A 26,714-nucleotide genomic window follows, 5' to 3' on the forward strand; every position below is an offset into this window, starting at 1 on the left:
TTAAGACTCAATAAAAAAAATTCGATTAAGAGAGTCAGACAAATCTACAGTTTCGCCTACAGCGTTAGAGGCGCACAAGCCCTTTAGCGTGATGTGGTACGATATAGGGCCCCGCATATGACACTCGCCCAGGGCCCCGCGCACTGCTAAGGCAGTAACATATAGAGACTATAATATATAGAGTACAGTCACTATTGCGGAACAGTTTGCAGCTACTTTTAGTTTTCAATTTTTTGCTCCGTAATGGTTAGACGTATGGAAAAACTAAAAGTATCTATAGGCATTGCCCATCAATTTTCCGATAAAAATAGACGCATTGTTTAGTTTTTCAACAGATATTTAAATTTTACATTCAAATCGACTGAGATATGGTCAGTCAGAATTACGGAACAGGATTTTTTAAGAAGTCACAATTGCGGAACACGGTAAAAATGTCGGAACAACGCCTATATAAAGCATACATTTATTAGTCTTATATAATACTTGAACTCCTTATCCTTTACATTAATTTTGTGTTAATAAAGCTTAAGACAACACATTGTCACTTTTTGATTCTTTAATTTACCTCTTTAATTAAATTGACGTCACACTACCCTGATTTTCCTTACAAGATTTTATTTTCCGCTATTCTTTAATTCTTTTTTGTTATATTAATATTATATAGGCCTATATGATATTATTTGATATTATGATTTGTCCTCTTTTTGCCGGACGTCTGGTAATCATAAATTATATGTAATATTATTCTCTTAATGTTTTTAAATTTATGTGTACTAATACAATTTCATATTTTAATTCCGATAATCTATTAATCACTATGTAAATATTAAGCTAAATGAGCAGGTCAAATAAATGACATCTATAGTGTCCGCAATAGTGACTATCTTTAAAAAGGTAAAAACTGGGTAAACACCTCCCAATTTTTTAAAAAATTGATACCCTGGTAGATAGCTACGACATGAAGTTTTTCCACATCCATTTATTAACCTAAAAATAGGTGTATCATGCAGGTGATGTGTCATTATCATTTTTAAAAAGCCCTGACCTATGCGGTTCTCCTGATACGTGAAAAATAATGGACGATTCCACACCCGTCAACTTTAACCTGGAGTCAAAATTAATTTTCTGCTGTGAAAGGAAAACCCTTATATTGGAAATGTAGAGAAATGGACCACGCGCAGTACCGTTACAGTAGTTTAGCAGAAAATTTCAAAATAAAGTAGGTTTTAACTAATTTCGACGAGCTGTTCCGCAAACATGCCTGCTCCGCAATAGTGTGTAACGTGACTCCGACTCTACTATATATTTAGGCATACTTCTTTGCCCATAACAAATAGTTTTAGCTTTTTAAAGGAAAAAAGCTTTCTATTTTTAAATTAGAAAGAAGCTATGACTACGAGACTAGTCTTCATTTATAAGTCTATCGCCTATATCCCAATAAAATAGAATATAAATAAATAAATTATTTGTTCTGTTTGGTTCTTTAAATTTTTGTCTTTAAAAAAAGATGAACTCAGAGAATGTACTTCCGGTTTATGATTGTTTTGTTTTCCTGTCTTAGCTAAGCAAAAAAAAAAAAAAAAACATATTTCAATATCAAATGTAACTTGTGCTCATAAAACATTTTGCTTATGTCATTAAGTCCACTGGATTATTTGTGTGTGTTTGCCCTTCATATGATATTTCGATAAAGATTTGTTAATAAGTACTTTGTTTAGAATTGTTACTGCACTTTCAAGATCGGACAAAGTCAAGTGTCACAAAGACTAGTCAGTGACTAGACTCTTCATACATTGGTCTTCAAAGTTGAACTTCAAGTCAGTTCTGAGTTCAAGTCTCTTGACTCTTGTCTAGATCTAGAGCCAGCAGAGCCCAGAGTCACACTTTCTCTGACCGGTCTCTGACTCTCACACTCAGTGTCAGTCCAGCCCAGAGGCAAAATACGTGAAAAAGTGAAGCCACAGCAGTTGTGACAACTGGCTGAAGTGAAGTTACTGTCAGTGAAGGACTAGATATCTAGATCTAAAATCTACCTCTACAGAAGTAAAAAAAAATAATTAAAAAGAAAATATTAATTATTCTAGACTAGATTAAGTCTTAAAAGTTAAAGTAGATTAGAGTTAGATAGATCTAGATGATTACAGATTAGATCTAGAGTAATAGACTATCTATAGAGTATATATTCTAAATTCACAAATAAATATAACTGTCTAACTATATTTAAAGGGAAACTCCGATAGTTTTTCAAATTTTAGTTATTGACATATTTAAATTCTGCGTAAAAAGTTGTAACAGTAAACATTATATCATTTTTTATTTAAATGCTCGGAAAATTTTATATTTAATAAATTAGACAGAAAATTCTCCACGCCCCCCAAAAAACGGGGTTCTGCGAGATGTTTTTAGTTTTTAAAAACGTGACGTCACAAGGGTGCTGGCTAAATATAGATCTAGACCTATATAACCGATAAACTCTCTAGTCTAGATCTAGACCTATCGGATCGCATTTATTGTTACGCTTCACAGCTAGATCTAGTCTCCACGTTGATTTATAATCGGTCATTGTTTATAAACCTCTATTTCTACTTGAAGAAAATTAAATATTGTTCTTCAGCTTGTTGCAGTAGTTCCAATCACAAAGATAAAATCAGCAAGTATGCTGATACAGAAATTAGTGTCTCTTTTCATTTGTTTCCAAGAGATGAAGTTTTAAAGGGAAAATGGGGAAAATTTATTCGCCTGAAGAGCAAATATTTTACAAAGGCGTTAGCTAATTCCTGTTTATGCTCAAACCATTTTGAGAGAAGCTGTTTCAGCAACTTCATTGCTGTGGAAATGGGATTTAAAAAAAAAATTGAAGTTAATACCAGGTGCAGTACCAACAATACATTGGATTTCCAGGCCAAAGAATTCAATTAATGATACTACTGAGACATTTTAAACAACTGAAGTTCATAAATATAAATGAAATCAGATTTGTGAGCTAGAAATTTACTACGAATACTAGATATCTACTATTAAATTTCTTATTTAATAAGTAGATCTATCGTCTACGAAACTCAATTCCAACTTTTTAACTTTTGACCTTGGGGGTGTGTCTCGCCGGCTGAGCCAGCGTCAAGCTCTCTCATCACTTTTTCCATGTCAACCAATGTTAGGTCGAAACAGCACAAAAAAATCACAATTTTCTTACGGTCAAACATACAGTCATAATTTATACACCATTAGAAATTTCTTTTAAAGTATTTTAATGATGTAATAACGAAAAAAAATTTTTATCAAAGATAATTTCTTTTTCGCCTCCCTATCAATAGGATTTGAGTGCACCGTCGTGACGTCACACAGAAATTCAGTGAAAATCTGACTGTTTTGGATGCGCAGAAAAATTATGTCACAAAAACATCAATTACTAAGTTATTCTTGCAAATAAAAAAAAAAGAATAATATATTCATTATCTATAAATCCAAACACATATTATATCAAAAATTGTCAAAACCATCGGAGTTACCCTTTAATAAGTATATATAGATAGATGTCTAGATCTAAATTACAATGTAAGTTAAGTCAGTTAAGACTAACTTAAGTGAGTAGATAATCACATATTTTCCTTCATATACTATTACTATCATAGATCTGTTTTAATCTGTATTGACTGTATTGTTATAAAAATAATAAATGTAGATTTAGAATCTAGATCTAGTTTCTAGAGAGTCTAGTTAGACTATAGTTACTAGAGATTAGATCTAGATCTAGTTTATAATCAAGTTCATACCTCAGATTTAGATATATAGTCAGAGACTAGACGTCTGACATACTGACATAAATTTATAATATATTTATATATATATATATATAATTTAATGTAGGTGTATATTTTAGTCTTTAGACTAGAGATTCTAATTTGTAGATCATGATCAGTATTCTTTTCTAATCTAGTCTCGATTAGAATAATTAGATCTAGATCTAAATTTATCATCTAGATCATGAATGCCCAAAATACGCCCCTGTCCCACTGCATTGTGTTATCCGGCCAAAACTTGTGACGAAAAAAAATTAAGTATATCACACACACACACACAAATGAAAAATGTATTTGTCCCTATGTTAGTGCTCTCACTCTTCCATGGATATCATTTTATACTATTTTGTTTTGTTTCTTGTACAAAAATTATGTTTTAAAATGAATGTCTCTCTATTAGGTGACATGAATCTAACGTTATCTTTAATTATTTGAAATTCTGCTGCTATCTTGAGCTAGCTATGTCTTTGGCATCAAACTGCATCTTTTGGATCCTTTGTTTATTAAGTAGGCTGTAAGGGGCAAAACCAATGTTACATAATCGTCTCACAGACCAACATCAAGATTTAGTGCTCTGAATTGGTGTCTTATCTATGCAGCTGGATATTCAGAAGTTGGTTTTAAATAAAATTTTATAAAATCCCATAATTATTGTATGTACTAGATCCATGGTTTCTAATAAAAGTGCTTATTTGTTCATTAAAATTTTTTTTTATATGGCCTGCGACATGAGTGTCAGAAATTAAAAGTCCCCACAGGCGCAAATTAAGTTGGGCATCCCTGATCTAGATTCTAGATCTTTTGATAAATATTGATCAAATTCCAAGTGTCAAAAACTAGAATGTCGCTCAATCTAGTAGTTCAAGATTCTAGATTTTCTACCATTTTGGATTTTAGATATCTAGAGATGTATATAGAGTCTAGATTTAACTTTACAAAATTAACAGGTAATGATGACCACAATCTATTGTTTTAAATTGTTGTTGTCCATTGACTAGATTTCACTAGATCTAGTTAGAAGTTAGATCTAAAAGTAGTAGAGTAAATTTTAGAGATATAGATATAATCTTTATGTATTGACCTTGATTCTAATCTAGTCTAAATCAACCTTTTCTAGTCTATAATCTAAGTCATCGTGGCATTGTTTTCTTTCAGACTTTTTGTATTTAGTATTAATTATAGAATCTTGCAGTACAATAGTTACTGGATTCAATAAATTACTGACTTGGACTAATTTACAAAAAAAACTTGTCAAAGTGTCTACTTAAAGATTTTGCTGGTCATCTAGAATATAAATGTTTTCTTTTTGACCTATTCTGTGAATTTAGGAAGATTGGCTACTGGAAATTTGGACGTCAGAAATTTTGCTACCTGGAAATATGACCTCCGTTAAATTCCATTAGGCAATTTTTGACAAGGTTGAAAAATGGGCATTAGAAAATTGGGCACTCTTTAATAGTGACTTTAATTTTTAAGATAATTTTTTTAATGTACATACTATATCCTTAGTGTACAATCTAAAGGTGACTTATCAAAAATATCAACTATAATGATTTTTAACTGTATTTTTATGACAAAATAAGAAAAGCTGACAAAAAGGAAAAAATGGCATTCTTGCGAAGGCGGATAAAAAATGTCATTAAATGATATAGACATTACAGTCACCTGGCAAATTCAGGGAAGAGGCAAGAGTCGATTCCCACTCATTGCTACACCTTAAGTGGGCAATTTTTAAAAATTGATAAATTACGCAATTAGTCTAAATAATAAGTTACTGATCTAAATATTTTAGATTAATCATTAATATTTTAAACTTTTAATTATCAATTAATTAATTAATAATATAAAAAGGGAAGTCAAATAATATTCAGAGGTAAATACTTACTTAGACTTCATGCTGTTCGTCACATTGGATAGCAAGCTGTCTCCACAAATGTCTGAAGCCCCTTTCCACCTGGTTTCCACTGCTCTGAGGTCCTCCATTATGAAAATAATAAATGGGTTGGAAATTAATAATAACTATTATTAATTATTAACATATTTAAAAATTGAATCTAAAATCTTTAAAAGTAAAGCTGCTATTAAAGACTAAAAGAGTGCCCAATATTCTTCCTTGTCATAAAGTGCACAATTTACAGGTGGCCAAATTTCCAGTGTCCATGTTTCCAGGCTATATTTTGCTGCCTTTTGGGCAGAATGAGCAATCCAATTCTATTACTCAGTGATATACCAGCCAAGAATCAAAGACCAAAACAAATGATGAATGGTTTTTGGTTGAAATCTAGTCTATATAACTCGTTTAGGGTGATAAACTCAGAAACATCTAGTCACTTGATAACAGCCTCATTAGTCTTTCCTAGGCAAAATAAAGGTCAAAGACAAATTAGACCAAAGAATACTACATCTTTTCTTCAGTTTGTTCTAGCCTTGCTATACACTAAAATATATTTATATATAACTATCCTCATTGTATTTTTGGTAAAAAAACAACAACCGTGTCTTCCTTGCTTTCCACCAGTAGACATTTTCTTAGAAAAATATTGTACGGTGAGATCTCACGCAGCTCTTACCTAAAGATATTTTACGCTAACTCTAAAAATATTCATTATAAATTTTGAATATTCTTACTACTGTAGTGTGTGCTAACTGTAATTTATCATCTACAAAGTAATCAATATATCTTATGGTTAGTTGCTAAATTTAGGTTGTTGTTTTTTTCCTTTATAACAACTTTTAAAAACAAAAAAAAATTACAAGAACAAATATGGGAGTGAACCTGGTATTTACGCATTTTTTGACACCACACAACTGTGTTTTAAAATTGTATCTAAAGGCTAGGGGATATAAATGTTTTAATGTTTTTACAAGGTGTCCTGTTTGACTAGGCTGTCTTTGCACTGATCGTCACAAATAACCACTTCTATTTGATTTTTAAAATTGTCCTATATCCTATATATCATATATATTATATTAACGCCATTCAGTCTCTTCTTGTTTATTAAGAGATTAGCTAAGTTTCAAGAACACTTATGCTGTCAATAACTCTTGTTAATTTCAAGCTTGGGTGAATGGATTAATGATATTGTACTATTTAGAGTTGATATACACATAAAACTAACAATATGTAACTCCTGTGACTTCAATGAAAACAGGTACTAAATGCATTTTTCTCAAAGCCCATTTTATCATAGGGTATATAAACAGACTGTTAATACTTCATTTTCAGAAAATCTGAAAGATGCCCCCAGAATCACAACCAAGTAACTTTATTGGCTCAATGGTGTCTATTGATTGTGGACAACTAGGTATTTATCAAGGACATGTGAAAAAAATTGATCCTGTTATGAATACCCTCACCATCACTCATGCATTTCACAATGGACTTCGGTGTGACCAAAGTGAAGTTAATTTGAGGTATATATCTTCTTTTGGTAGAGGTTTGACTCAATTTTTTTTCTGATCATTTATTTGTTTATTTAAGAAAAGCTTGCTATTGTGTATAACTTTTACTAATAAGTTTTAACATTTCAATTCACTTAATTGTCAAAATTTTTCTTGCAGTTCCACAACCATTCATGACATCAAAATTATTCATGCATCTAACGAGGCAAAAGAAATCATAACAAGGAAAGCCACTCCATCAAAAATGACAAAAGAAATAGATGAAGTCACCAAGCCAGTTTGCTCTTCACCAATAAAGATAATTGAAGCAACGAGTAAAGCTCGAAATGGTAATGGGTTCTATAACTCTGGAAGCAATGGGCATAACTCCCAGAGTTGTCGACGGAAGCTGTCGCCACCTGATAGCCCGTCTAAATTAACAGATCCTACAGATGGATTGCTTGGTCCAAGACCCAGAATGAGCAAGTCAAGAGAGCCACCAATTCAAGAAGCGCTGGAACATGCTCATGATGATCATGGTAAGCTTATTTATAGAATGATTTTCTTTTCTATTGTTCTCACTTTATGTTTTAAAAAAAAATAAATCTTTTTGGCATTTTTTATGTTATTTCTTTAAAACATAATCTACTAAACAATTATCTTATTTTTTAGCGAGTAATGGAGGATCTGGCAGTTTTAAAAACTGGTCCAATCATCAAAGCTCTGCAGATCATAATAGAAAATCTAGATCTTCTAGAAAGGGAGAGTCTAACAGACGAGGCGCCAATGCTAAGAACAGTGAATGCTTCAGCGCACCTACAGAGTCTTACCTGCAGGAAGAATTTGATTTTGAGCTTAACTTGGCAATGTTCAATAAAAAGAAAGTCTTCCAAGAAATTGAAAATGGATTTCCTGAATTAAGCCTTGAAGAAGAGCCTGTGGAGCAAAAGTATAAACATGATGAGAATGTTCTGAAGTCTGGTGTGTCAGACACAACTGCTTTAAAACAGATTCGTGTCCCTGAAGTTAAATCTCAAATGTATTTTACAGGTAACATATTTGACTTCAAAAATACTTTTCATTTTGATTATGTCATTTTAAAATTTGCTCACGAGTTAAATTATTCCCCTTTATACTTTGTGTACAGAATTAGGTCATGGCTTATAGGTTTGAAACTAATAATAAATAACTATAAAATCTTCTTTTTTCATAAGTACTTCGCTGGCATGGTGGTAAATGTTTTGGCTTGAGCACTTGAATTTAAATTCAAGTTGTACATCTTTTTATTTATTTATGAAATGCATTTAAAAGTGACCATGGTAACTTTCACCAAACTACTCCCTTCGTCCTCCCCCTCACCCCCTTCCCAACTGGTAGGATCATAGCATATTGAGAAAGCTAAAAGCATGAAATAGCACTAAACAAAAAAAATTGGTAGAAATAATATCTAATTTTACAGATGTATTATTGTGAGTGTAGGTCTATTGCAAATTTAATGACATGACTGATCCAAACTACAATTACACTTAATATAAGTTTTTTTTTTTTTTTTTTTTTTTTTTTTTTTTTTTACTTGTTGTTATAGTTGTTATATTTAATTCTCTAGACATTATCATTTTAATATTATATTTAAGAGATAAGATTTATGTTACAGACTTTCCCTTCTTAGGATAGTCATTATCAATCAGACCATTAAGCTACTAACACTACTCTCTTAATTGTCTTTGTAAGTCATTTTCTATCATGCCAATCAAAATTAAATTCACAAGTTATTCAGTTTCATTAGAATCAAATAAAATTATAAATATCATGAAGATGTGATGCTTCATGTCAAGCGTGCTAACAGTCAAGAAGATTTCCCAGAGGTGACTCCAATAAGGAAATTTTTATGATCACGCTCATTTAGCATCTAAAAGAATCAGGCTCATAAGGATTGAATTAGAATCTTATTACTTTAAAGGTCAAAAAGTTGCTGAGTAAATAGAAGGACCTTTCAATTAATTTGTTCTGATGTAAACTTAAAACATATACAGCTTTAGAGAAAATTAGAAATGAGAAAGATCTGTGCTTTCCTGAAACCCCAGATTACAAAATACAAACTATTTGTATTTTCATTGGACTTAAAGTACAAAAATACATAAGCTACTTGATTGAATCTTATTAAGTCAATCTAGAATACTCACTCAATGAATTCATCAAAATAAGAAGTAAGAAAGTTTCCCAAGAGACTATTCACCAAAATCTTGTTTAGAACTAGCACACTAGTAGTAACTTTATCAGTTTTCATAAAATGTTATACCAGCACGCTTTACAGCCACCATAAGAATCAAATGTAATTTTTTTATTAAATTTGTATGTGCAGATAATGGAATTGCAGTACCTTCAATTAGTTTAGAGCTTCGAGACAAGCTATGTGAGGCAGCTTCTTTGTTTGGTTTATCTCAAGCTAGACAGCTTGAAGCCTTTGGTAGAGCAGCTAGTGAAATGGTCATTCACTTGATAGGGGGCAGCCACAGGTTGGTAAAAATACTAATTATTAGTTTGTTAGTCATTCAGTCAAAAGTGGCAGTTACATATGCATATATTTATTAAGGGTTATATTGTTGTTGTTTTTACAAGCCAGTGTATCTTAACTACATGTCAGTAAGGTTTTATAAGAAGGGAAACAAATTTTTAAGAAAATTGGAACCTGGCACTTTGCCCTCGTAACAAAAACAATTCCAATGACTCCAAGTCTTGTCATTAAGTGCTTCGGTCCGTAATTTCAATTGAAAAAATGTGTCCATGTAGTTACAATGAAATCACACTTTTCAAAAATTGCTATCTATATAAAGAATCCCTATAGATTCCATCTAACACGATGAAGGGATGGCTGCAGTTGCCATTGCAATTAAGGCAATTTACTCTGCTGATGGAATTTTGTTGAATGCATTGTATTCATCCAACAGGTTTTGCGGTTTAATTAAAATATTCTCTGCTGGTATGAAGTCACTATGTCAAGAATGGGACTTTTTATTGCACCATTCTTCAGACAAACCATTTTATATTCTTTATTGCCAATTCTCTTCTGATCAAAGTTTAAGCACTATTGATCACTTGGCGCTAAAGTCCCTTCTTCATTTAAGTTTTTAATGTTTCTTATGACACCAGCTTGACTGTACATTTTGTTTTTAAATTGTTCTTTTTTTTCAGGGGGGAAACTATTCTTTAATATTAGAATCTAGGGTGCTTTTGTCTTCTTCAGTATTAACGCCACTACTGAGTTCTTACACTTACATTTGGCTTGTTGGTGGTTCTACAGAGCTTTCTTAGTTAAGAGATTTTTATATGAACGAAGGGAAAACAAAAAATTAACATACATGCAAACGACATTGATTTTGTTGAAAGAAAGAGAGACATAGTCTTACATACTCTTATGTTTATAAACAACTTCCACAGAATAATGTTTCACTAATTTATATAAGGCAAGTCCTTATTCATCTTCAAGAAATGTAGATATTTGTTTTTTACTTTTTATTTCTGTAAACATAATTAATCTCTTTATCTTTTAACTAATAGTATAAATTAATTCATTATACCGCCCCCCTTTCAATATTGTGTTGCAATCAACTTTGGTTGAAGAAAATAATTTTGAGTGTAATTAGTAAATCAGAAGTGAGTATCTTAACTACAAGTCAGTAGGTTTTATAAGAAGGTAAACAGATTTTAAGAAAATTCTAACCATCAAATTGGAACCTGGCACTTTGCCCTCATAACAAAAACAATTGTAATGACTCAAAAGTCTTGTCATTAAATTTTGAAAATGTAATTTTGAAGCCTAGAATTTGATAGACATTTTTTTGCTTGTTTGTTTATCAGAAATATAACTGCCAGGAGCATCTTATTATTAGTGCTACTTATTATATATGAGTGCGTTTTCTGAATTTGTTTCCTTTTAGAATTCATCCAAAGAACAATCATCAAATGCCATCTGTTGTGGTGCTTTGTGGACCACACCACCATGGAGCTTTGGGTGTGTGCTGCGCCCGCATCCTCTCATCCCATGGCGTCCAAGTAACACTTTTTATGCCCCATGTGACCATGCTGCCCCCAAGTGTGGCAGATGAGTTGGAGCTGTATAGACTTTCTGGAAGTGCCATTACTCACAATGTCCAAGGTTAATATTTATGTTTATTTACTGCTGTAAACAGCATAAATTAATTTCTTAGCTACTTATTTTTTTTTATTCTATTTTTCATCCTTTTTTTTTTTAATTCTAACTATGGTCCAATTAGTTTTTAGTTTTTTTTCAAAATCTTAATTTGACCCAATGTATGGTGAAATAAAAAAAAAAAAGGAATGTGTTAAATTCTGCTTTTTAAATTTTGAACCTTAAAACAGAACTTTAAATGGATAATCATTTTTTTTTAAATTATATAGTACACACAGGAAATTAAAACCCTAAAAAAAATACTCTTAAATTTTTAAATATTTGTATATACTCTTGTAAAATGAACATAAATTAGTAATTCAACAATTATATTATAATTGTATCATAAAAGTCTTATGAATTTCAACAGGGAGGTAAAAAGTTGTAACATTTAATGTATTTTATAGAAAATGACTCGACTAGTTAAAGGTTAAAATTATCAAAACAGAGTATTATGTAGGTTTTGTGTGTTTCCATAAAGATACTAATTTGTTTTTTGTTACTTAAAGCTTTGTAATAATGATAAAACTCCAAGTCTTTTAAAAAAAAAATTAGAAAATCACTAAAATTGACCAGTTTTAGCTACATATATATATTTAAATACAGTGAATGCCATTAACACCAAAATCTATGATGTTTTAATACAATTCAGTTTCATCATGTTTAGACTTGATTTCAATATAATACATTATTTACATTAAAGATTGAAATGTCTTAACCTCAGGCCTTCCTGATACCATTGACCTAATAGTGACTGCTATGGATACTCCTTATGACTTGACAATTACTAAACAGCCATGGTATGTCAGTATCACCAAGTGGTTTACATCTGGTGACATAAGAGCCCAAGTATTAGCTCTAGATCCTCCTGCTGATGGTGTGGGTATTCCAGCCAAGTAAGTCTTTTGAGACATTTCTTTGTGTTCCTAAGTTGTTAGGAATTGTTGTTGTTTTTTTAACTTAGATAAAATAGTTGAAAAATGTCAACAAAGCTTTTTCAAAGTAAACAACAAAGTTTTCACATGATGTTTAACTTAATTGGAAATAATTTTGTTATTAGTCCTAGCTTACTTCTTTAACTTCTTCCTCGTTCTCATTGTTATGTTGGAGGGTGCAGATGACTAGACCAATATATGAGATGAACTGCGCAGTGGTTTCTAAATTAGGCAGCTCTCCATATATTTTTCTATCTAGAGGGGTGTTTTGGGGCCAGTGTCTTGTTCAGGCCTCTTGCTAAAGAATGCAGTTTTGAAAGACATAGCATTCTCTGGTGACATTCCACAAGGGCAGATTTTGCTAGTTCCAGTTTTTAGCTTCCAGAACATGTGCTGTCTCATTTTGTTGTGTCCAGTTCTGTGCTGAAGATTAGACATTGATCATGTCTGGATAACTTTTAATAGACATTGTCTTTCGTGTGATTTGGATGAGAGCATGTCCATTTCTCATTTATTCCATTCACTATTAGTTTCTTCTGGAAAGAGTGCAATGTTTAATTATGTATTGGCTCTTCCCCACTTGGCAAAGTGTGTCAGCCTTCTCATTTCCTTCTAGTTCAATATGTGCTAGTATCCATGGAATATAATTTTTATTTTGCTGTTGTTAAGCTTTATAAGTGCAGTCCTGAGTTGTTTCACATAGGAGGAATCACAGCTTTCCAAGCTTTGAAGGATAAATTAATGACTAACAAACCATAGTAGACTCAAATTGTAATATGAAAACATATTGGTGGAAATTGCAGGCTAACAAAATATTGTAGTGTATAAAAAAGATTGACTGAATAAAATATTGCATGGGTGCATTTTTTTTACCAATCATGAATTTTAATGCATAGGTGCATAGTTTGATGTATTTATTTTTTGCACAGACTGGCATATTTTGTTTATGGTAAGAGTTGTATCTACAATCATGCACGCCAGTGTTTCACACTGTGATTATCAGTATATTGTGCAACTGTACTTGATTAGGATATGCCACAGACCTATATATATATATATTATATTAAGACTGGAAAAGCGAAACAAATTCTTATCTACTATTGATCAATTCACAGATCTATATATATATAGATGGATTCTTATGTACAAACCTTTTTTTCAAACTGTAAAGGAAGTTGTCCAGAATCTAGGAAAATCAATCTTTTCTGTCTTAGAAAAGTAATGATCTTTATAGTTTTCAAAGTTTAGAAACATTGCAATACCATTTTCTTTGATTTTAATTAGAATGGGCTATTAATCACAGAACTATATATTCAGGCAAATATATGAAACAAACCATTTCCATTTTTTGTAGTGTTAAAAGATATCTGTGTCCAGCCTAGATATAATATATATATATATATATATGTCTGTGTGATATGCATATGCATAATTTTGAAAACAGATCTTTCTCCCCACATTTCAATGTGAATCAAATATTTTTACCATCAATTGTATGTGGAGATATTCAGACTATATTTTTCCCAGATTACATTTCGGTTGTCCAATTTTAAATGATAATTGTAAGTTTGTTATATTTTGTTCCTTATAAATATGCTATATCAAAAAAGTAAAGTCCCCCATTTAGTAGACCTTGTGGTATATAGGGCAGATGATGTAAAGGTCATTTGTTTCTGTGGCCTACTGTTAACAAGGGTGTCATGTGGCCAGCACAACAACCAACCACCTTTACTTTTCCCCAACTAATGTCAGGTACCCATTAGTGATGGGTGGACTCAGAGGCGCCTAAAGATTCCGAAATTAAAATCCCAGTCGTTACCAGAATTCGAACCCGGGCCAAGCGCTTTACCACTCAGCCACTGTGCCTCTAAATTAGCTATATACTGTAGTATTTATTTGCTGTCTAAATTTTTTTAAAATTCAGAATGTATTGTTAAATTTGTCTTGTTTATTTCAACCATGCTCCAACAATCTTTGTAGGAATCTGAATAAAAATTCTAAAATAAGTTTGGGTTGTATTTTTCAGTATAATGAAAAAAAAATTAATTAAAAAAATAACTATTTTTTTCTCTAGGTGGAGCCTGTGTAAAGTATTGCCTCTCACCAAAGTGGCAGCTACATGCGGCAGCCTTTATTTATGTGATCTCAGCATTCCTGCCTCCATTTTCAAAAAGTCTGGAATTACTTATGTGTCCCCTTTTGGTTCAAAGTTCATCATTCCACTCCATGCAAAGCAGTAAGACATATCGAACAGATGCACCTAGTAAATCTACACAAATCTTCCTTTATTTTATTTATATCATCTAGTTCTTTAGAATTATCTGAATGTCTTTTAGTGTTTGGAAATAATCATGTAAATAATTATTTGGTTGCTTTATAATTTTTGTTTTTAGTTTTTCCAAATTGAGAAAATGGCCTCTTACGTGTTGTTTTAAGTCAGACACAAAGTTACAGCTACTCCTCATAGACAATTTTTTAAAAAGCTGAAGTTCAAATTGTGATAAATGTTTGAAATTTTGGCTAAGACCTCATTCTGGGAGATTTAGACATTTTAGATTAAAAAAACTATTTGTATTTTTTTTTTAACTATTTTTTTTTGCATTTGAATAAGAAGGGTACAATCTTTGAAATTTGTGGCTTTGTGCTTATTTACTTAGCTTGGTCTCCTGTTGGTGCTTTTTTTTTTTTTTTTAAATTGTGTTTGATAAGTTGTATTTATGATGTCATTATTCCACATTGACATGGCAGCATAAAGGTTTTATCGTCGAAATGTGCAGCCTGTGGGGGTTTTTGAGATGAGGACTACAATATAATGAAAAGTGTGTTTATTTCTATTTTATTTTCAATGTTGGTACCTGTTGTATTTGTCTGTAGGCATATTTGATCAGAGATTTGTTGTACTGCTACCTGTCTTGGCAATATTCTTGTGCTATTATTGCTCAACAAATGAAATTGATATTCTCTTTGTATTGTTGTATATTAACTTTTGACAAAGTGAAGAGATATTTTATTGTTGGACTGGAATATTAACATTTGACATAGTTAAGAGATATTTTATTGTTGGACTGAAACATCATCTTTTGACATAGTGAAGAGATACTATATTGTTGGACTGAAACATCATCTTTTGACATAGTGAAGAGACATTATATTGTTTAACATACTATATTGAACAAAAGCTACTGTGAAAGTATCTCATTTGCATTTAAATATTTGTAAAAAAAATGTAGAGTTATCATCATCCATTAAGATTTATTTAATCTGTCGATGTGAATGTCAACTATTTCAGAGACTGTTTGCCATGCTTTAAAATTTCAAACATTTTATACGGTCTTGAAGTCGTTGCATTAGGACCAATGCCATGTTTACTTGTCACTTCTGTATATACATTGAAGATAATCTTGAATGACACTTGTTGGACTCGCCCAACATTTAAGGCAAGTTATTTGACTTGAGGATGTATTGTAACATTATTTGATCACTTTAATTGCATGTAACTCAGTGTTGTTTGTTATGAGTCGACTGTGAACACAACAAGATATCATTAGCCATAAAACACTAATTTTAATGATTATGTCTTTTTAGAAGGATGTCTTGTTCATCTGTTTTATGTTTTTGACTCTCTTTGGCATGAAGTAAAGCATTGCTTTGATGCTGGAATTGTACATTGTATTATATAATAGAAATTGAAACAGTTTAAGCTGAGACGACGATCTGTGGGTCTTTAATTTTTATTATACATTAGATTTTTTTTTATTGTTACAGATTAAAGAATTCTTAGCATTTTGTTTGCAAATGACAGGGTGTTTGTAGGAAGGTCCCTACAGTTTTGAATATTTTGTGTCCAAGTGCTAGAAGTATATGGAGAGAGAATGTCAGCATCCAGATTAGATGTGGCTCACATGTGCATTTGAGTATGTGTTGAAGAACAGAGGATTCAGCTTTCAGAAATGTGTCTTAGCCTTGTGTCATGCTGTAGTTGCTGTGTGTCACATGAACCTGCTCAGGGATTACTAAAAGTTGCTTTTAATATTTGTTCAAAAGCTTCACAGTTTGTTAGTTTGGTTTTAAGCAGTACACTACTTTATTCATAGTCATTTGTTAAAAATTCATCAATAATTACACCATAAACCTTTTGAAGATTCAGTTTGCCTTAAGCAACTGCAACGGAGCCTCTGACAAAACATGTCATTTAAACCTAAACAATCATTATGGCACCATTTCTTTTAGATCTTTACCATGTAAATATCACTGGTTCTGTATTATACATTCACCTAATTAAGACTAGGTGAAGATTTTTTTTTTTCAGCATTAATGTTAAATCTGATATTTGTATAAAGTGTGACATCTGGTGGATGGATGAAGTTGTATTTATATGAAGAGACATGAGGGTCTTCTATTTCTGGTTGTGCTCACATTATGTGTGTTTGGGTCTACAATGGAGATACCATGTCAGTCAAATCAATCTCTATGTTTGTTGTATTCACACCAGTTTGCTGTAAATATTTACTGCTGAAGTGTAGCAGTCTGTACATTATTTTCTGGTATAGGCTTTGCTCTTCTTTTTTTTTCTTTTCATTTTATTTAGTATTGATAAGAAATGTCTCTGTTACTGCATCATGTCATGAAAGCTGAAATAGGAGTCGATTTTAAGAGTGTATGGGTTTTGTTTTTTTCTTCACAATGAATAATTCATAAACCATAATGTACTCTTATGATCTTAACGAGTCTTATTGACATGATTCATTGTGAAAAGCCATTCTTCAAAGTACAGTGGGAGGAGAATGAAGATAGGAGTCATCCGAAGAAAAGCTGGCTGGACAATGTGAACCTCTCTTGATAGTCTGCTAAGGAAAGCTGCTGACCAGAACAAGTTTGTTGGGGGTGGGGGGGAGGAGGATTTGTTTACGCCAACTGTCACAGCACCTCTACAACAAAAAGAAAAAATCAAGTGACATTTGAGGATGATGATGACTCTTATATTAACTTTATGATATGTAGATTTTTTTTCTTGCATCTATTTTCTTCTAATTTTTATCCCTTTGTAAAATTTCATTTTCCATTTTGATTGTTTTATTTTAATTTGTTTTTCCAATGATTGTTGTGTCTCATTAATGCAAACTGGAAACTAAACACCTTGAAATGGACATGTATTTGACAGTAGAATATGTTTCCACTCGGTAGATGTACCATTTGTAAATATGTACAGTGCCATGACTATATTGTACTACAATAAGATGATGTGTTTTGAACTAACCAACATCACTCACCTTGTCTCTCACTCACTCTCTCTAACTGTTGTATTACCTAGAAACACGCTACCCTTTCCTCTTGTGTTGACTATATCTCTCTCATACTATCACAGACTAGGACAGCATTCATTTGCTTTTAACAAATAATTTTTAAAACATTTTTTTTTAAATTGTATGTTATTGATTGATGAGGACAAGGGCATGTAACCAAATATCAAAAGTTTCTATTAATTATGCCCCATGCCATGAAAAAAAGCAACAAGGCTGTGAGGTCCTGTGGTCTGGTTCGCCTTTTATCATTTGTCACATTTATGTGCAATATGTTATTTTGTGTGGAGTATTGTTGCTATTTTAAATGATTCGTCATTCTCATTTTTATTATTTTTTTCATCTCCACTTCTAGATTTTGTTAATTTGGCTTATGTAAATTTTTAATTCATCTTCTCAAGATCACCAAAAAAAAAAGCTTTGTAATTAAATTTTATTGAAATAGTTTCAAAGTTTTTTCAACTTATACGAGGATATTCTACCACTGTGTGATTTTGTTGCTTGGTAGTTCACAGTCACTTTCCCCAAGGATTGATTCTGTGTTATGTGATTTGTGTCTTTTAATCAATCATAATTGTAGCATATCCCTAAAATAAACCATCTGTGGAGCTTCAAAAACAATAGCAACAAATCACTCGATGTTAGAACAACTCCTGTTCTTGTTCTGTCAAAATGTTTTTTCTTTTAATCCGCTCAAATCAAATTTAAATTACTTTGCTCTGTTAATTAAATTGTAATAATATCTGTTTTTTTTTTTATTTATCAGCAGCGTATCTGTTTTTCTCAACCAGTATTAAGATAGAACATCATTTGAAATAGGAATTTTGTTTTTCTTGTACTGGTTGTATCTATTGTTCTAATTGATTACTTTCTCATTAGAGATCATCCTGTCTCATGAATGATCATTTCAAACAAACTACTGTAACCAACTTTAATGTTTGATAAATCTTCCTGTTTGTCTGTTAGTATTTTTTTTTTGTCTGAGGGGTATTGAAGAATTGCTTTCTATTTGTCATTGCCACTCAGTTTGTTGATTCTTAAAAACAAAAACAAAAAAAGCTAGTCACCTTCATCATTGCACATACACTTGACAGGTTTTTTTTTTTTTTTTTTTCAAATCCTAATCCCAAAAGTATTTTTAAGTTATATCAAAGATGTATGTTACATTATAAGCTAAATGGTGAGTCCCTCTTGGCAATACTTACATGACTTATCTTTGTCTTAATTAGGTATTCGGTAGTAGTTTAGAATATCCTTGGTGTTGAGCTCATGTTATATTGTGTATGTCTAGAATCATTTATTTTATTAAAAAAAAACATTTTGAACTTGAAATCCCAAGCTTCTTGTGTTGTAGGCATTCAGATTTTTTAAATTGAAAAAAAAATTTTTTTTTTTGCAGTGTTCCGGTACTTTCTAAACAAAAAAAAATTGTTCATTCCATAACTATATCTGTACTATTTTGTGATGTCTGCGACTATGTAAGTACAGTGTTATATTCATATCATTAACAGACACACTTATGGTGGTAGAAATTCATCTATTAACATTTGAACAAACCGAAACAGTATTAGTTGAATAATTAAGGCTTTTGTTCATATTCATTGATAGTATATTTCCTGACTGGAAACCTCCTCTAGGTCATTAGGATGTCTTCATGGCACCTGTGTATAAATAGTGTGACTGCTTAACTACTTATTTCATTTTATTATGTAGAAAAAATATTTGTCCGTGTTTTATAACAGTAAACAGAACTTAAAATAAAATGGTTATAGAGTGAAAGGTATGATTTAGTTCTTTAATATCGGCTATCCCTGAAATCTTTGTCATTTCTATTCAAAATGTTTTTAAAAACACTCTCCTGTAATTGGAATTATTAAGAACTATACATCTCTATTATTGACTAGACAAGCAAGATATATACTCATCTAGTGTGTTTAGAGAATATTTTTGTTCAAATATAACATCTATTAATTTAGTGTATTTTGAGAATGTGTTGTTTCAAATATAACATATATATTAATTTAGTGTATTTTGAGAATGTGTTGTTTCCAATGTAAATAACTTCTGTAGGGCATTTGGAACTGTTATCCACCCAAGTCACAAATATTGTAGGAGCTCATTTTTTGCCTGAGGTGTCAATTTTAATTGTTGTTTTGGTTCAATATTTTCATTTTGGAAAGGAGGAGCACAAATATAATTTTCCATTGAAATAATTTTATTTGTATGTTTTGTCTGTTATCATAAACAAGTCAAGCTTATCAGAAAAATTTCTCCTAAAGACAAATTGAAAATAAATGTTTAGTATCTCAATTTGGTTGTAACATCCTAAAGTTTTTACAAGTATTTACTTTATTAGCTGTGCAATAAGATTCTTTAATGGTTTATATGTATATTTATCTTCAATACTAAAAATAGTTCAAAAACATATGATTTTATTCTTCAAAATTTAAGCATTAGTATATTAAGAAAACTTTCTACTAAAGACTTAAAAGATTAACGTAAAGTAGTTTCATTTAGGTTTATTTCTTTGGGAGAAGAGGGTTCATAATAACTGTATAAAACTACTTGACTGATAGCAGAAAAAGGAGATATATCTTCTTTACCTGAACCAATTCATCTAGAGGTAGTTTACTCTCTCTAAAAATGGCTCCAGTCAATATTTATGAAATCTTTGATATGGTCTGATGACTGTTACTTCTGGCTGTGTATTTTTTACTTTGCCTTGTCTTGAACTGATCCTGATGTTAACCAGGAACACATTGTAGATTAGGATTGTTTCATTGCTTGTGCGTCTTGTTTTCTGCCTTTCAGCTCATGTAGTATATCAATGGTTCATTTTTTAACAGAGATCCTGTTTGAGTTGTAATTCCTGTGGGTCGCATTAATTCACCGGCCAGTCATAGTTGGATGAGCTTTAATGTCGTTGGACCCTCTCCCTAAAGATTGTCTTTCATCTGGGCGGCATTATTCTCTTGGAGACACCAAATGTTTTACATCATTTCATCTTGACATGGTCTCAGCCATCATAACCTGCATTCCTTTTTTTTTAAACTCTGTGTTGAAATGTCCCATAACTGATAAACTTGATAATATGTTTACCTCTAAAATTAAAATGTTTGGCAATGTGTCTTCTATCGATAATTAATACTGAGCAACATATTTACTTATTAATTCAATTAATAGGAATTTATTATACATATATATATATATATTTTTTGTGAAGGACTGAGTGAGATTGTATGAACTGAGAAATGATTGAGTTTCAAATCAAGAGTTTATTTGCCTGGTCTTTTGATTTACTACATTAAAAAAATCAGATTGGTTTACACTCTGTTTCAGTAACATGCCTTCAGTATGGAAATGACAGGTTGTTAAGGGGCTAATTTAGAATTATTTAGACTGATGTCGGCATATAGTGATACTATAACTCAATGCATATTACCATAGATGTGCTCTATCCTTGCTGCCAGCTGATGTAGTCAGGTAGCCAAAGCATGCATTAATTATTGCTTCCATCAGAATGTTTTGAACTCTCCTTAAATAAAAAACATCTTTTTGATTCTTAAAAAAATTTTAATGATTTTTATAAAGACTTTGCCAAAATTATTGTTCACAAATGATCTTTTTAATAGATGATTTTAATATAATTCAATTAATCTTTAAGAAAATTCTTAAAAAGAATTTTAAAAAAATATAAAAAATGTTAATGCTGAATCAAAATGTGTGTGCGTGTGTGTGGTAACTAAAAGGGATACAGAAAGCCTATCAAGATGTGATTCTAACAGCCAAGTAGAACAGAACTGAACTACATCAAGTTCAAATAATTGCTGTGCTTTCTATTTCTTGTTTCATGTTTGCTAAATGATCTATATTCAAATCAACTTGTTCCTACGCCATGGGGTGCCTTTTTAAGGCCATCCTTTTTTTTTTAAACATGTTTTTATGTCAAACAGTGGTGAGACAATGTAAGCAAGTAGAAGAGAGTTTTTATCATCAACCAGCCTGTGTGTGTGTTTGTCTGACTTGGTCTTTTATCATCAACCAGCCTGTGTGTGTGTTTGTCTGACTTTGTCTTTTATTTCATCCTGTTTCTTGGCCTGTTGTTCATCTGTTTTGAGTGTCTATGACTTGCTCCTTGATACAGCATTGAGGTTCTGAGACTAATTTTGTTTTTATATATTGTATACATAGTTGATTATCTGGTTTATCTGAATGTTTTGTATGTAATTGTTAGGTCCTTGATTGATGGTTAGATGTGACTTGTATAATTAGAAAGGCTACTGTGTCTAAATATCACAGGGAACATCTAGATGACTGTGCTATGGAACTGATGTACATTACTTTATGATGTAGCAAATAAAATGTTTGTTTATAGTCAGGGCTGAATCAAAGAATGTGATGGTAATCTTCATAGCAATGTATTTGTTGGATTACTACCACTGTAAATAGTGCGATCTCAACTGTGATGAAATGTGATCCACCAAAAAATGAACCGTCGATGAAGTGAAATTCATGTCAGAGTTGTGAATGTCCATAAGTGTAACTTTTCTAAACATCATAACATGGAGTAATTTTTATTCATGTTTTTGATGCATCCTGAATTATGAAAAAATGACATTTATTTTCACTCTACTCTCAAAATGAAACATTTCACATAAGCTCAGAACTTAAAGTCTTTTTCAAAACTTGCCCACTGTTCTTACAACAGATGAAAACATTTAGTCTATTTTATTTCAGTGTTCTTGATAAAGACATTCAATGGACCTTATGATATTGTCAAAACTTGTGCCTTAAATTACTTCTGACCAAGTTTTTGTTTTGTTAATTTCGTTTGTGTGTTGTCTTAGTTTGTGTGTGTTGTCTTATCAAATCAGGTCTAGTTGACCACCACTTGTAAATATTTTTTTTTTTGCCTTCTGGCCTATTTTTTCCTCCACTTCTAAGAGAATTCCAATTAATTCTAGTACTTCTTGCTTTGAACTGAGTAAATTCTTTCTTAAATTAGATTTATTCAAGCTCTAATTTAACACATTATATTAAGTTAAAATACAAAATGTGTATAACACATTCTAGAAGTAACTCTCAAGTTTGTTTTCATTAATATTAAGCCCTTTGATTTTATGGCATTATATCTTTAAAGCAGGGAGGGGAGAGAATTTTGGTCACAAACAAAATCAATAAAGCATTGAGAACACACAAAAACAACATGAAATGTTAGATGGCTTATTGCATGGCATCAAAATGCATACAATTCATGCTCTATATTTACTGTGGACATGATATGGGTGTATTAATTAATGAAAAGCAACTAAAAAAAAAAACAATCAGGAGATCAAATACACACATCCACACACACACCCAGCCTTCACTTAAGCAAATTCATTTTGACTAGACTTCAATAGTCAACTTCTCTTATTCTTGCTTCAGTTGTAAACAGAAACAAATAATAATCTTGGCTTTTTTTTTTTTCTGTTTGCTTTTATTGAAAAAAAAGAAAACTTTTTTTAAAATTTGTTTCTTTGTTGTTCGTTTTTTTTTTTTTTTTTTTTTTTTATGTAAGATTTTGTGAAAATTATAAAAATGAATATGTTGTTATGTGTGTGTGTGATATCTAAACATCGTCACTTGTTTAGAAGTAGATCTAATGTTGACGGAAAAGTGGCTAGGACTTTTTGTGTATGTAGTATAGCTGTATTTTTTTTATTTTTTTATTTTTTTTAAACTCCAGAAAAACACAATTTGGCTGATCTGATCCTTGTTTTATTTTTTTGACATAAGCTAAAATTGGACAAAAACCTGACAATATATAATTCCACAGACCCTTTTATTTGGTTTAATTTATTATGACTTTTTTTTTTTTTTTTTTTTTTGCTTAAGTATAATCCAATGTTCACCATCGATGGAAAACACTTTGAAGTGTTCTTTAGAAATAATGTTGTCAAATTTTTTTTTATATCTGGCATTTGGTATTTGGTGTTTTTTGTTGTTCCCTTCGTTGTCAATTGGACTTATGTCCAATGTGTAACAATTTTTTTGTCTACCTGTAGACATTTATTGGCTAATATAAAAATATGTCAATTATGTATGTGTTAGACTCAATCTTTACTTCTGTTTGTTGTCATCTTTCAGTTTGTCAAGCCTTGAGGGCTGAATAGGAGCTTTTGTGCTACTATTATGAAACCCTCTTTTCTTTATTACATATATATACATTTATAAATATATATATATATATATATATATATATATATATATATATATATATAGGTACTTTGTATTTAAATAATATATATAATACAATAGTTTAATGATGTCAGTAAATAAACTGTTAATTGATAAAGATGAAAGCTCTTAGAAGAAGTCATTATTTAAAGATTTAGAAAGTTCTTAAATATTATTATTTTTGTTTTCATTTATCACACTTGATAAATTTGATATAAAGCTGATATCTTTAAATTAAAAAAATAATAATAAAAAGATTTGTTTTATATATAATAATAACAAATATCCTTAATTTTTTTTCTATCAAAGTATTATTATAACTATTCTGTAAAGTAGTTAGATATAAAGGAGTATTGAATGTTAGACATGTAAGTGCCCAAGACTGTCAAAGCTAGTCAAGGGAAATGTATTTGGGATTATACTTAGGATTCAAAAGCTGTAAGAGTATTGAGCTTTGCATTAGTGTATGTAGATTATATTTGTGTTCAAATGGCACATATATTATAGAGCTGTATTTAGTGAAAAGTGAAATGACAAAACATAATATACATGAATGTGGTTTAGGTGTACCTTTCATTGGGAGTATTTTCTTTTTATTTCTTTAAAGGTATTTACACTAATGCTTATTTAATGTGTACATTTTTATTTACTAAGACCTTTCTCTTGACCTTATTTATATACAGTGTTTGAAGGCTATAGATTTAAACCTATGTTTATTAAGTAGTTTTGGTAAGGAGCTTGTTGAGGTTTACTTCAATTCTGATGCTTTGACTTTTAACTTGCCTGCATTTGAGTTTCTGTTACTAATCAGTAGCTAGCCCTCATTTTTTTGTTTTTGAATCATTGATTGTTCTCTGCTGTGCTTGGGATGCTCATTTGTTTTTCTTTCTCTAAGAAATGTAAAATTAAACTGGGGAAATAGGAACTTTCTGTCTCCAAGTGTTCAAACCTTGGCTCTTTAAGTAACCATCCCATGTTTTAACTTGGAACCACAATCCTCCTTTGTTCAGGGGTGATCAGATCGGAGTTTTAAAGCTCTTCCTATTGTTGATGGTACTGACTGTAATAAAAGTGTTCCCACTTGTTTGCTGTGTAGAAGAATTAGAACAATTAAAATTTGTTTGGTTCAGCATGCTTCTTTAGGCATTTCTTTTTTGTGATTTGCAAATTAAGACTATATCTGCATGACCAATTGTTTTGTCTTAGAACCTTTAGTAATATTTTGTAGTGTAATTTAAATCTCACTTACACTCTGTCTACAGTCAATGCTCTGTTCAGTGTCAGTCCATTGTTCAGTAGATAGATGTTTATTTGGTTACCTTTCACAAACTAGATTGAGGAGGAAATACATGAGTTTAAGAGGAATACTCTCTCTATACTGTGGATGTGACAACACAAGTCTCTTGACACCTAACCTAAGACTAGTGACATTCTTTTGTTTGATTCAATTGTATGTATTTCCTAATGGTGCCAAAAGTGTCATTCTAGATCCTTAATCTTTCTCCCTGACCATTTTCACTTTTGTGTTTGTCACAAATTTTATTTTAAATTTGATTGTGAGATATAAACTTTTTGTAATTAATACATGAAAGGTTTCCACCATTCTGCATTTTTTTTTATATTATCACTGTTTGAAAGTTAAAACAATTAGTGTCCTTTTTTGTGTGTTGTTTTAATCATATGGTATAAAGATAAATAGAATTGACTAACAATTTTTTAAAATCGTTCTCTCCTAATTAAGGATATCATCATTGATTTCACCTTATTAAATTAAATTAATTTTTGGTTTTATAATTTGTGTTACCCGGTATATAAAATGAGCATGCATTCTCCTATAATTCTATACCGAAAGTAATGTTTTCTGACAAACAAAAATGTCATTCAAGTTTAATCATAACAAGGTAGAATGTACAAATGAGAAAAATTAACAATTCTGTCAGAATGTGGACAAATAATTATGGAGATAAAGAGTTAAAAATCATTTATTAGTACTTTGATAAAGTAAAATAAAAAAGTATCCCTTGCAATCTATAGGGCAGATGATGCATTGTACTTTGGCCCACGGTTAATGAGAGTATCATGTGGCCAGCACAATTACCAACCATCTTTACTTTTTCCCAGCTACTGTTAGAATTGGATGGACTCAGAGGCAGCCTAAAAATTTAAAAAAATTCAAAATCCTAGTCTTCAACAGGATTTGAACCCTCGGTTTGGAAGCCAAGTGTTTTATCACTCAGCCACCATGCCCCTACTTTTGATTCCTGAATCATTTTTAGACACTAAACTATTCCAATGTATATTTTTAGTAAAATGTTATTCACCTTTTATTTTGGTATTACACTAAGAAACATTCAAAATGGGTTATTTTTGTCTTTGCTTTCACAACATTATGTATTCCTAGTTCACTTTTGTTGGCTCTGGATGTGCCGCTGTGTTCTACTTGTCATTCTAATTTCTGTTTGGGATCACTCAGACATTTTTCTTGTCTAGCTTTTAGAAGTTTTTTTTTTATTAGCCAACAGTCTATTTAGTTTTGTGTTTGTAGCATTACAATTGTCAATACCTTGAGTTCCATCACTAGCTCTGGTGTCACTTGTGGGGGTCACACAAAAACAATTCAATCTGATTTATCTCAGCCCCATTCTAAGTTGTGTTGATACTGAAATAAACATATTGTTGAAACATACTGGAGTGTTGTGCTACATTTTTGTTTACATTTTATTTTGTCCTAATTTTAAAAGGAATAAAAATGTACAGCAAGGACTTTCTAAGTTTAATTATTATTGCTAGGTACAAAATAGACTAGAACAAGTCTACATTTCTTCTCTTTTGAACATAGTCAAGTTCTCCTTTCAGACCTTGCGATCTTTAGGGCAGATGAAGTCATCTG

At 31.1% G+C, this 26,714-nt stretch overlaps 1 protein-coding gene across 3 annotated transcripts; it reads left to right on the forward strand.

Annotated features, from left to right (window-relative positions):
• The first annotated feature begins 1,571 nt into the window (after window positions 1-1,571).
• LOC106053807 (enhancer of mRNA-decapping protein 3-like) lies at window positions 1,572-26,510 on the forward strand. Of its 3 annotated transcripts, none has more exons than XM_013209430.2 (8): window positions 1,572-2,043; window positions 7,027-7,214; window positions 7,362-7,720; window positions 7,854-8,231; window positions 9,544-9,697; window positions 11,120-11,337; window positions 12,095-12,266; window positions 14,380-26,510. In XM_013209430.2, exons 2-8 carry the CDS (start codon window positions 7,039-7,041, stop codon window positions 14,543-14,545), a joined length of 1,623 nt encoding a protein of 540 aa, XP_013064884.2. In that variant the 5' UTR covers window positions 1,572-2,043; window positions 7,027-7,038; the 3' UTR covers window positions 14,546-26,510. The 3 variants fall into 3 exon arrangements, with proteins under 3 accessions (XP_013064884.2, XP_013064885.2, XP_055890979.1); XM_013209431.2 differs by having other exon boundaries at window positions 1,572-1,990; XM_056035004.1 differs by having other exon boundaries at window positions 1,574-1,659.
• Window positions 26,511-26,714: the final 204 nt, after the last annotated feature.

This window comes from Biomphalaria glabrata, chromosome 1 (genome assembly GCF_947242115.1).
Source record: "Biomphalaria glabrata chromosome 1, xgBioGlab47.1, whole genome shotgun sequence".
Classification (NCBI taxonomy): Eukaryota; Metazoa; Mollusca; class Gastropoda; family Planorbidae; genus Biomphalaria; species Biomphalaria glabrata.